Below are 12,055 nucleotides of genomic sequence, written 5' to 3'. Positions count from 1 at the left end.
GTCGGAAGGAAGGAGAGAAGGTTTGATAGATATGCGGAAAGAAGTTCTCATTGTAATGTTGGCCATTTTAACCTCCACTGAGGAATGCATGACGTCCTGCATCTTCAGGGGCGAGAGCTAGAGTGTATGTTTTAGTTGCGTCGACGGAGTGTCATGTGATGGGAATTGCGCTTGGTTGGGTTATTTGTTAGTCTGGAGGGTGGGTTCTGGTTGGGAGGTGGGGTTGCGTTTAGGTTAAGTTTGACTTTTCTCAATTTCTCCCCGTGTATGGTTACGGTTGTGTGATCGGAAGGGTCCGTTAACAGGAAAACATTGTTGGGGAGTGAGGTTGTGACTGTGAAGGGGCCTAAGAACTTGGGTTTGAGTTTGTTAGTTCTATTAGAGTCTCTGACCATGACTGTGTCTCCATGTGTTATGTTGAGTGGAGATGATCGCTTGTGTTGTTTGGTTTTGGTTTTTTCTTGGGCTGTTTTGAGGTTTTCTCTGACCTGTTTGTATATACTTTGCATGCCTCTTTTTAGGCATTGGGTAAGGTTATCTAGGTTGTATAAGGGGGGTGGGGGTTGGTTAAAGATTTGGTAGGGTAGCCGCATTCTTTGGCCAAATATGATCTCATGGGGGGACATCTTTGTTGCGGAGTTGACTGTGCTATTGATACTGGCTTGTACCTGGGGTAGCCAATCTTCCCAACTATCCGAAAGATTGTTGGCCAAAGGTCTGAGGATTTCAAGCACTTTTCTGTTAGTGCGTTCAACTAGTCCATTCCCTTGTGGATGGTAGGCAGTGGCGAAGGTTTGATTTATGTTATATAAATGTGCTATTTCGCGCATTACTTCGTTCTTGAATTCAGAGCCGTTATCAGACAGCATTTGTCTTGGTATATTATACCTGCAGAATATGTTGTTAACCAATGCTTTGGACACAGTCTCTGCTGTTTTGTCTTGTAGTGGGACTAGGATTGTGTATTTTGACAGATAGTCGACTGCTGTGAGTACATAATTGGAACCTTGATGGCTCATTGGCATTTTAAGTAGGTCAATGCCAAGTGTTTCCCATGGTTCGGCAGGGAGTGGGATGTCTTTGATATTGAGTTGTTTGGGGTCAGGTCCTCTGAATTGGTTGCAAGTGACACATGAGTCTATATATGTGGTTATGTCTTTTTCATATGTGTCCAAAAATATGAATGCCTAGCAGTAGTCAGTGTCTTGTCCCTGCCTGAGTGGCCTCCCATTGCGCTGTCGTGCAATATGTGTAGGACCTTGGGAACTTAGCTTTGGGGATGACAGTAACTTCTCTGTCGTTAGTGGTTCTCCTTATGATTCCGTCGACCAGTTTGAGTTCCTCTATAGGGACAGGTGGTCGGGACTGTAAGGGTGTTCTTGAAAGTAGATGTTGTTTTACTTTAGATCATGTCGGGTCTTTGTCTGTTTCTTCTCTAAGGTCTTGCATAGGAAGACAGGTTGTTTTTGTTAAGGTGGATATGTGGATTTGTCTTTTTAGTGAGTCCGCTACTACGTTAGCTTTTCCAGCTAAATATGTGATTTTAGGGTCAAAGTCTAGTAAGGTGGTTTTCCACCTAGCAATTCTGCCATGTAGGTCTTTAGAGTTAAAGAGGTAGACTAGGGGTTGGTGGTCTGTAAAGATGTTAATCCTATATCCTAGTATGAGATATTTGAAATGTTTTAAACCCCATATCAATGCAAGCCCTTCTTTGTGGGTTGTTGAATAATTACTTTCAGGCCTTTTTAGTACTCTACTTGCGTATGCAATGGGGTGCTCTTTCCCGTTTTCATCCTTCTGTTGTAGAACTGCGCCTATTCCTTTAGAGGAGGCGTCGGTGTAAAGAAGGAATTCTTTCTTCATGTCAGGAAAGGCTAGGACAGGAGCTGTGGTAAGAGCATGTTTAAGGGTGTCGAAGCTTGTCTGTTCCGCTTCAGACCATTTGAATGCCTCGCCTTTTCTTGTGATTTGGTGAGAGGGGATGCTATTTGTGCAAAATTTTGTATGAAGTGTCTATAGTATGAGGCTAGTCCTACGAAACTTCTTGTTTCATCTGCGTTTCTAGGGGTTGGGAAGGATGCAATGGCATTTATTTTGTCTGTGGTGGTATGGATACCTTGGGCGTCTACCTTATGTCCTAGGAAGGTGAGTTCCGTCTGTAGGAATTTGCACTTTCCTAGTTGGATTTTCAATCCCGCGCTTTTTAGTCTTTTTAGGATAATCTCTAGTATATGGAGGTGGTCAGTTTGTGTGGGGCTATAGATGATGAGGTCGTCTAAGTAGACGAATAATGAGATTCCTATCATATCACTGAAAATGCGATTCATTAATCTCTGTTGGGTTGAGGGGGCATTCTTAAGGCCAAAGGGCATGCGCTCGAAGTGGAAATGTCCCTTATCTGTGGAGAATGCAGTTACGGGTTTTGATTCATCTGTCAGTTCCACTTGCCAGAAGGCTGACTTAAGGTCAATTGTGGAAAATACAGAATTCCCGTTTCCAATGGATTGCAAAACATCTTGCATGGCAGGGAGTGGGTGTGGGTCAGATTGAGTTAGGTGATTGACTTTCCTAAAATCTACAACAGGGCGTAGGGTTCCATCTTTCTTAGGGACTAGGAAGAGGGGACTGTTCCAAGGGGAATCTGAGTGAGAAATTACACCTTGGTGTAACATATCATGCACACTGTTGTTTACTTGTGTTTTCCTACTGTGGGGTATGCGGTAAGCGGGGGTGTATGAGGGGGGGGGTGTTGGGGGGGATTTGGATGTGGTGTTTAGTTATATCACATTTGCCTAGAGGTTCGCCTTCTAAGGCGATAGCCGATCTATTCCTTTGGAGGAGGTTTAGTAGCTTGTTACGTATCTCTTCGTTGGCTGATGTTGTTATTTGGTTGGGGTGGATAGGGGTGAGGTTTTGTGTTTGTCCTACAGTGTTGATGTGTTGTGGGAGTGGTTCTTGGATTGGGGAATTATGGAGGTGGACTGAACAAATGTTTGTGTTCTTTCTGATTTTGCGGTGTTGGTTTCAGAGATTCGTTAACATAGCTAGGGTGTGTTTATTTTCTGACACTAAATCCCATGAAGGTTCGAGGGATATATTGTTAACTCTTGACGTGTCTGGGTCAATTATGACATCCTGGTGTTGGATTGCTCCGGGTATATATAGTGGGACTGTTATTGAATGTCTAGGGGGTATGATGACTGTGTTAGACATCAATGCCTTTGAAGTGACATAAGGTGGTGGACGGAATGAGTAGCTCTTAGTTGGAGAGGGGTTATGGAAGCCAGATAGACATGAAAGAGGTTGTGTGTCTGGGTCGGGTGTTTCAGGAATTTTGGAGTCGTCATTTTCGTCTCGGAAGGAGATTTTGTTGGTATCTAAGTTGATGATGGACTTCCAGTCTCGTAGGGACTTTAAACCTATTATACCTTGGTGGTCGAGACTCCATTCATCAGCTAAGTGGAAGGATGTGAGGCCTACCTGGGATTTGTTAATTTCTATATCTATGTCTATCCTATCATGAAGTGATATGGTACTTCCTTGTATCAGTAGGCCTTCTGTGTTGCAGTACTGGATTTGGGGTAGATCATTAAGTGCTTCGTAGAGAGCTCTGGGTATGTGGTTCAGGTTTGTGCCTGTATCAACCATCATCTCAAGACTGGTTTGATCTAGTGTTACCTTTAGAGTGATATAGTTGTGAGGTGGGTCGGACGTTCCTATGGTGGTCTGGTGCGTGAGGCTGGTACGCGTTCCCCCAGTCGGTGTTGGGTTGTGTGTGTTGAGTTTGATGCTCTGTGGGAGGACGGTGTTTGTTGTGATGCCGTAACTGGTTTGTTTGTTTTCTGATGAGGATGTGGTTGTGATCTTTGTTGAGAACATTCCTCGTTGGAGTGAGTTGTGGTTTTGTGTAGGTTGCAGTATTTACCTGTCCGTGTTGGTCTTGATATGTTGAGTGGTGTGGGTGGGTGCGTGGGTGCGTGGGTGGTTGGGTTTGTTGTTGGGCTCTACATTGGGAATCTGTGTGGGAAGTAGTTCCATGAACTGAGCAAGGGGTAGTGCGGTGTCGTGTCTGTGGTTGTTGGTGTTGCTGTGCTCTACATTGGGCATCTGTGTGAGTCGTTGTTCCATGAACTGAGCAAGGGGTAGTGCGGTTTTGTGCTTGTATTTGTTGTTTTTGTGTGCAGTCTCTGGTGTTGTGAGTTGTTGAAAGATGGTAGGAACACCAGGTTGATGGTTGTGCTGTATTGGAGCTAGGGGCCTGGTGTGACTGAAGGGTATTTAGTCTAGCATAATGGTGCTGGTCGGAGAGGGAAATGTTGCAAGCGTTGGTTATCTCTAAGATATAATTATAAGCTAATGGGTTTCTGGTGTTTAAATCCCTTCTACCTGCTTCTTTTTGACACTTTGGTGGGAGTTGGGAAAGATAAAGGCCTATCTCTAGTAATGTGTATAGGTTTTCTAAAGTCATTGCTTTCTTTCCTGAGATGTCTGTGAAGGTCCAAGGGCTTTGGTTTTCTAGATTTTCCCTAATTTCTTTTATTGCATTGGCAACATTGTCTTTGATGTTAGTCTGTTTTTGAGTTCTAGTGTTTAGAAATGTGAGGAGAAAGTTAATGTTGTTTGTTTGTTCTGAAAGACATTAAAGAGGTGTGTTTTATATTCAGTGTATGTGATTCCACCTGCAATAAGGTTATCAAGCATCCGAGCCGTGGATCTATGCTCATCTGAGGCTTGTATGTTCTGGCGGCAGAGATTTATCTTCTCTAAGTTAGAGTAGTTAGGATTTTTAGAGAAAAAAAGGTCACATGCCGTCAGGAAGTCAGTGATGGAGAGTCCACTAGTTTGAGAGAAGGTGGGGATTTCGGTTAGAGGGGAGATAGTTTGGTAGTTATTGATTATTGTAGGTTGGAGTTGGGATGTATGTGGTGGGAGTTGTGGGTGAGGATGTTGCGATGGATTTGGGGCAGGGTTAGGTGTTGGGTAGGGATGTGGGGTGGAGGCTGTTTGACTTGACGTTAGGTTGGGAGAAGGGAAGGCTAAGTTCTCGTATGCATGGGTTGTGGGGTTTGGGGGTCGTTGTTGGGGGTCTACATGAGGGGCAACTTGGAGTTGTGGTGAGGTGTGGGGGGGGGTTGAGGGGTAAGAGTGGTTGGTTTGCGTCAAGCAGTTCTTCGTGGGATGAGGCATATTCTATGTGTGGGTTGTCAACGTTATTCTCGGGAATATTTGTAGAATCTACTTGAGGTGTGGAATGATCAATGTCACTGGGGGATTCCTTTTCTTTCGATGGAAAAAGGAACGAGTCAATCATATTCCTGACTTTGGATCTCGTTCCTGAAGCATAAAAGATAGTGTGTTATAGTTAAGAAGAGAGGTGTAAGTTATCAATAGGTAATATGCAAGCAAGAATCACTTAACTGATAAAATGCATATCAAAATGGCACAATGGATAAAAATGGGGTGATAATAATGTCATAAAATTGTAAATATGAGGTACAATATATATATGAAGGTAATAGTTAAATCTAAAAAAAATTATTGCATGTACAAATATATAAAGTTATAAATTGGGGAAATTACATATAACAGGTAATTAATTTTATGTACATATTTATATAAAGCACCGGTTATGATGTTAATCATAACATTAGTTGTTGTTTTGTAATCTTTCTCGGAAGTTAAAATTACACTAATGGATGTTTTTTTATTTAATTATTGAGTTCTGTTTATCGTGGTCTTTGATATTCTTCAATTTAACAATGGTTATTTCCTAATGTTCTACGTGGGCTAGTTTATATCTTAGGAATTGTAATTAAAATGATTATTTTATGCCTTTGACACGTGGGTTATATTGCACTGTTACCTTAGTGACGTAAAAAAAGAGTTAGTTCCAATAATTCTGTGTGGGCTGTGTTGACGTTCAGCAATTTTCGGTGAGCCAAGGGTGGCGGTGGGTGGAGGTGGGTTAAGCGCGAACGCTGACCCGAAGCGAAGAGCAGGTATGTTAGGCGGGTCCGGGCCTAACTGCTGTGAAGCTCCTGGTCTGGGTGGAAGGGGTGGAGGTGGGTTAGGCGGGTCTGGGCCTGACCGATGCGAGGCTCCTGGTGTGGGTGGTCATGGAGGGGTGGGGGTGGAGGCGGGTTTCTCGTCCGGCCCCTGAATTAAAAAAAAGGGGAAATTAGTGGGAGTCTATGGTTTATACTCACGGTGATTGGTGACGGTAGTTTTGGATGGCGGATGAGATTTTCTCTCGGATGTGTCTCGTCGGCCTGGGTCCACTGCGTCTTGACTGAAGTCGTGGTGTGTCGATGTAGGAGGTGGTGCGCAGGATATCAGGAGTTGATTTAAATCGGCTGGTCTCGGCTTGGGTGTGCTGCTTGAAAGGATCGAGGGGTTGGTTACCGAGGTGCTGAGGTTGCAGATTTGTGTTGTTCTCGGGTGAGGACGGTAGGGGTGAGGTGGAGTATCTTCTTTCGGAGACTGGATCTTGTGGTAGCTGAATGGAATCTTGTGGTTGGATTGAAGTTCAAACTCTCGGTTGGGAGTCTTGTTTGAATTTGGATTGGAATCTTGATACAGTGCTGTGTAGGGTTGACAGGTTCTTCTAATCTGACAGAGGTGTCACTGTAGACATCTGTCTACACAGGTGTGGTAGCTGACTGCCACCAGGTGGTTTAAAATTGAAAGCCTTCGATTTCACCACCGATTCTAAGAATGATCCAATCTTAGAATTGAGACTGTCGTCTCGAAGGGAGTGGTTGGTGGAGGGCGAGTGGGTAGACGTGTCGCTTGCTTGACGGAGTGATATCTGCTTCGTAGACAGTGATCTTGGTCTTCAGAGCTGCGGGTGCGGCTGGTTTGCTTGGAGCTGAACAGAATCAAGTGGCTTGATTCCTTTATTCTGGGAGCTTGATTGAAGATAAACGATTTCTTCTTCGTTGACCGTGGTCTGTTCCTTCTGAGTGGTAGGCGTGGCTTGAATGGCTGAAGATTTCATTCGGCCTTCTGTGGTAGGCGCGAGTATAATCGGTATTATATGGTATATGATGGCTTGTCTCTTGAGAGATTGAAAGGAAACTACCGCTCATCAGTTTGAGTGGTTGCGTAACCTTGGTTGTATGGCTGAGGACGGCGTTTCTATTCAGAGCGTGGGAGCACCGCTGCCGCCATTTATGTAACCCTTATGAGTTGGGGGTTACATAGGGAGGACTTAGTGCGGGCTAGATAAACTTCCAAAACGTCACTTTTCTTTTTTTATTACAAAATTGGAGTTTATCAAGTTCAATACACTATTATGACACAGTCTTATTCAAAAAAGAAAAGATCACTAACACACGTTGCACAGTTTTCTTTCACAATTGTTTTCTATACAGTTTTGAGCACTAGGGCACCTCACTAACTTCTAGTCCTTAGAGCACATCTCACACCAACCTGCTCCTGGTGGTGTGCACTGGGGTTTTCTTCCGGGAAATGCTGAGTGTGGTGAATTTTGAGGTGCTTTCAGTCACTTTGTTAACGTTTTTAGTGGGGTTATTTCGCCCTATATAAATTTGTTCTAGGTTCATAATTGTACTAACATGATATGTTGTATACATAATATATATCCAGGGGGAAAGAGTTGAACAGTATTGTGTTCCCGTGTGTTAATCCGGGTTGGTGATTGATGGTATCTATTGTGTGTTCGTGTGTGTGTTTGCTTCCGGGCGCCCGGGAAAAGCTGCTGATTCAATTGGCGTCAGTTTGACGATCAGAACGGATGTCAATGTGCCGTGATGTCTGGGTGCATGGGAATGGTGATGGTGTATGTGGTGTATACATATCGTCACAGCATTACCCATAGATCGGTCATACGAGCTCTGAGCTCTCTTCCGGGAGGGAAATAGCTGTCGATCACGAGTCCATTACGTGATTAAAAGACCATGGTGAATACACACACACTGCCTCCCTTTACGTGTATTTGTATAAAATCATGCAAGAGGGCGAGTGCATGTTTGTGAAGAGGGAAACATTTATTCATGAGTTTAGTTTTGTGACTGATAGACATATGATAACTTGTGTAGAAGTGTGTGTGCATGCTTGCATGAAACATGTGTGATTCACTATAGTCTTTGGACCACATGTTGGACTGGTGATCGACAGCTATTTCTCTCCCGGAAGAGAGCTCAGAGCTCATATATGACCGATCTATGGGTAATGCTGTGACCTTTCACGAATACACACACCCAACTCCCCGCCCACGAGAGTTGGAATAACAACCCGCAGCGCAGCGATACTGAAATTATTTCAGCCCTGGGCGGGATTGGAACCCGGACCGCCATAGTGGCAGCCGGGAACTCGTGTCGTGTCGTGTTTGAGTGTGTGTGTGTGTGTGTGTGTGTGTGTGTGTGTGTGTGTGTGTGTGTGTGTGTGTGTGTGTGTGTGTGTGTGTGTGTGTGTGTGTGTGTTTGTGAGCTTGTGCATGTGCATAACTAACGGCCATCCCTTAGTCATAGAGCTGCATTTATCCTGACGTCTGGCATACACGGAGAAAGGCCCCGAAGAAGTTCCAGGGTCGAGTCAGTTTCCCGTAAAACTGGGCAGTCCAGCACTCAAGTGCCTCGGATGAGTGGGTCGTCCTCGAACTTGTTATGACAACAGATCATTGGGAAACGGCGCACTCAGGCACTCTCCTACACCTCACCACCCAAACTACCCCTATACGCGCACGCACACACACACACACACACACACACACACACACACACACACACACACACACACACACACACACACACACACACACACACACACACACACAAAACAACATGAAGGCGTTCGCTTACAGACGGGTACGCAATTCTCCCTTCCCAGTTCTTTGATCCATTGGTGCTAATGACCCGTTCTCTCCTATTCTGTCCCATACCAAAAGGTCTCCTGTCAATTCTATCTTCTCCTTTTGATTGTCTGAGCAATGCTCTCAAATCACCTCTTTCTCTTTCTTCCTTTGATGATAGGTGCAGTGCTTTCAGTCTCCTTTAATCGATTAAGTCGATAATAGGAACAAATTAAAACTACTTATTGAGAATGTGAAATATGTTTAAGTTGTTTTGCTATATAACGAAATATTTATATAGAATAATTTCTTCTGATTTTCGTGAGTTTGGTCGATTATTCTAGTTGTCGCCAGGTGATTTCATTCAGCTGAGGGAAACCCCCAAAGGGTTGATATTTGAAGTTAAATCTTTCATAATCAAGGCAAGCCTTTTTAAGTTTAGATGTGTGGACATCGTTATATGAAATATTTTCTCACCATTTTCTTTATTAATTTTTGTCCTGTTTTCAGTTATATTTTCTTGATTTCACTTGAATCACCTTTATTATAATCCAATTTAGTTTAATCTAACTTGATATAATCCAATCGGATTTCAGTTTATTTCATTTTTAATTCTATTTTTGATAAAATAGTTTTACTCGACCGGTGACGGGTTTTGGACAGGGATCGGTTCTAGTCGATCTTATGTGGTCCAATCTTGATAAAGTTGCTTTTCATAGAAAATTCAAATTCCATTATTTGAATGCATATACAGCTTTTATACGTCCAAGCTTATAAAAGTTATTTTTTGTATCAATTCCAATTGTCCAGAGTAAACAAAGTTGCGTATCAACGATGATGTCAGTAAAGGTGTTGAATCATCACGCAATTCAAAGTAATCCAAAGATGATTTTCATAAGGATTTTGATTGCCAAGAAACTCAAATTTTGAGTGAAGAAAGTTGTTGAGTGACGATGTCCAAGAGGATGTTGAATCGAACATCTCGAAGTTTTTGGACAAGATCCTCAACTGAAATTCGATCTTGTGGATTGTAAGTCATTGCCCTTTTGATAAGAAGAGAAATATCTTCATTTCGATCTTCTTGGGCGACAAGAGAGGCCAACAGATATCCGATCGAATAAACATCACTTCCTGAAGAAGTTCCTCGTCCCTTGAAAAGCTCGGGAGCAATGTGAGGAAAGGTGATGTGACCGGTTCTGTTTTTGCTGTACACGGCCTTGCCGATTCGAACGGCGCTTCCAAAGTCAATGAGAGTTGGATTCCAAAGGTCGTGGTTCCTCTCGACGACGATATTATCTAGTTTAATATCGTTGTGGGTCCAGCCACGTTGATGGATAAGGCGGACGCTCTCTGCGACTTGAAAAACGATTTCGACAGCCTGATATTTCGAGAGCTGTCGTCGTTGAATCATTTTGTAGAGAGAGCGTCCGCCAAAGCTGGTAATAAGAGTGATGGGGTTTCTGCCAACGCCGAAGATGGTTGGGACACGAGGAACTCCTGACAACGCTGCCAGAGCCTCGGCCTCTTTAACCATGGCGGGCAGAAACCTTTTCTTCTTGAAAATCTTCGCCACCACTCTTGTGTCCCCTACTGGAACAAGGTAGACCTTGGCAAAGGTCCCTTCGCCGTGACGTCTGGCGTTCCTGAGGTGCCTCTGGATGACCTCGGTCTCAATCCAGGTGAGCTCAGGTGTGTCTTTCATCGTTGTGCTCAAGAAAAAGAATTCCCAATTCTTAATCAAGCTCCGGTCCAGGTCCATCTTTGTCATGAGTCGTTAGCTCGAGCTTAGATTAGGTCCAAAATGCGAGCACGAATATTAAACGAGTTCGTGTATACAATACACGAAACGACATTAAAGACGATCATGTAATGCAAATATTCCTTTATCACACACACACACACACACACACACACACACACACACACACACACACACACACACACACACACACACACACACACACACACACACACACACACACACACACACACAGACATAAGCGAGTTCGTGTATACAATACACGAAACGACATTAAAGACGATCATGTAATGCAAATATTATTCATTTATTACACACACACGCAGACACACACGCACACACACACACACACACACACACACACACACACACACACACACACACACACACACACACACACACACACACACACACACACACACACGCACACACACACGCACACACACACACACACACACGCACACACACGGACACGAAAACACGCACAGACATAAGCGAGTTCGTGTATACAATACACGATACGACATTGAAGACGATCATGTAATGCAAATATTATTCATTTATCACACACACACACACACACACACACACACACACACACACACACACACACACACACACACACACACACACACACACACACACACACACACACACACACACACACACACACACACACACACACACACACACACACACACACACACACACACACACACACACACACACTTCTCGGTGGCGCGGTTGGTAGAGTCCCCGACTGTCACTACGGCGGTCCGGGTTCGAATCCTGCCTAGGGCTGAAATAATTTCAGTATCACTGCACTTTGAGTCGTTACTCCAACTCTCGTGGGCTGTGAGTTGTGTGTGTGCGTGTAAGGTCACAGCATTACCAATAGATCGGTCATACGAGCTCTGAGCTCTCTTCCGGGAGGGAAATAGCTGTCGATCACGAGTCCATCACGTGATTAAAAGACCATGGTGAATACACACACTGCCTCCCTTTACGTGTATTTGTATAAAATCATGCAAGAGGGCGAGTGCATGTTTGTGAAGAGGGAAACATTTATTCATGAGTTTAGTTTTGTGACTGATAGACATATGATAACTTGTGTAGAAGTGTGTGTGCATGCTTGCATGAAACATGTGTGATTCACTATAGTCTTTGGACCACATGTTGGACTGGTGATCGACAGCTATTTCTCTCCCGAAAGAGAGCTCAGAGCTCATATATGACCGATCTATGGGTAATGCTGTGACCTTTCACGAATACACACACCCAACTCCCCGCCCACGAGAGTTGGAATAACAACCCGCAGCGCAGCGATACTGAAATTATTTCATCCCTGGGCGGGATTGGAACCCGGACCGCCATAGTGGCAGCCGGGAACTCGTGTCGTGTCGTGTTTGAGTGTGTGTGTGCGTGTGTGTATGTGTGTGTGTGTTTGTGAGCTTGTGCATGTGCATAACTAACGGCCATCCCTT

The 12,055-nt window shown here is 44.1% G+C and overlaps 1 protein-coding gene across 1 annotated transcript; it reads right to left on the bottom strand.

Moving 5' to 3' along the window:
* Nucleotides 1-9,731: 9,731 nt before the first annotated feature.
* On the bottom strand, nucleotides 9,732-10,571 carry LOC143041763 (uncharacterized). Its single transcript, XM_076213794.1, has one exon. It carries the CDS (start codon nucleotides 10,569-10,571, stop codon nucleotides 9,732-9,734), a length of 840 nt encoding a protein of 279 aa, XP_076069909.1.
* Nucleotides 10,572-12,055: the final 1,484 nt, after the last annotated feature.

This window comes from Oratosquilla oratoria, chromosome 3 (assembly GCF_046742065.1).
Source record: "Oratosquilla oratoria isolate Oo_2021 chromosome 3, ASM4674206v1, whole genome shotgun sequence".
NCBI lineage: Eukaryota > Metazoa > Arthropoda > Malacostraca > Stomatopoda > Squillidae > Oratosquilla > Oratosquilla oratoria.
The sequence above is the reverse complement of the archived record's forward strand: the minus strand, read 5'-3'. Positions and strand labels throughout refer to the sequence as shown.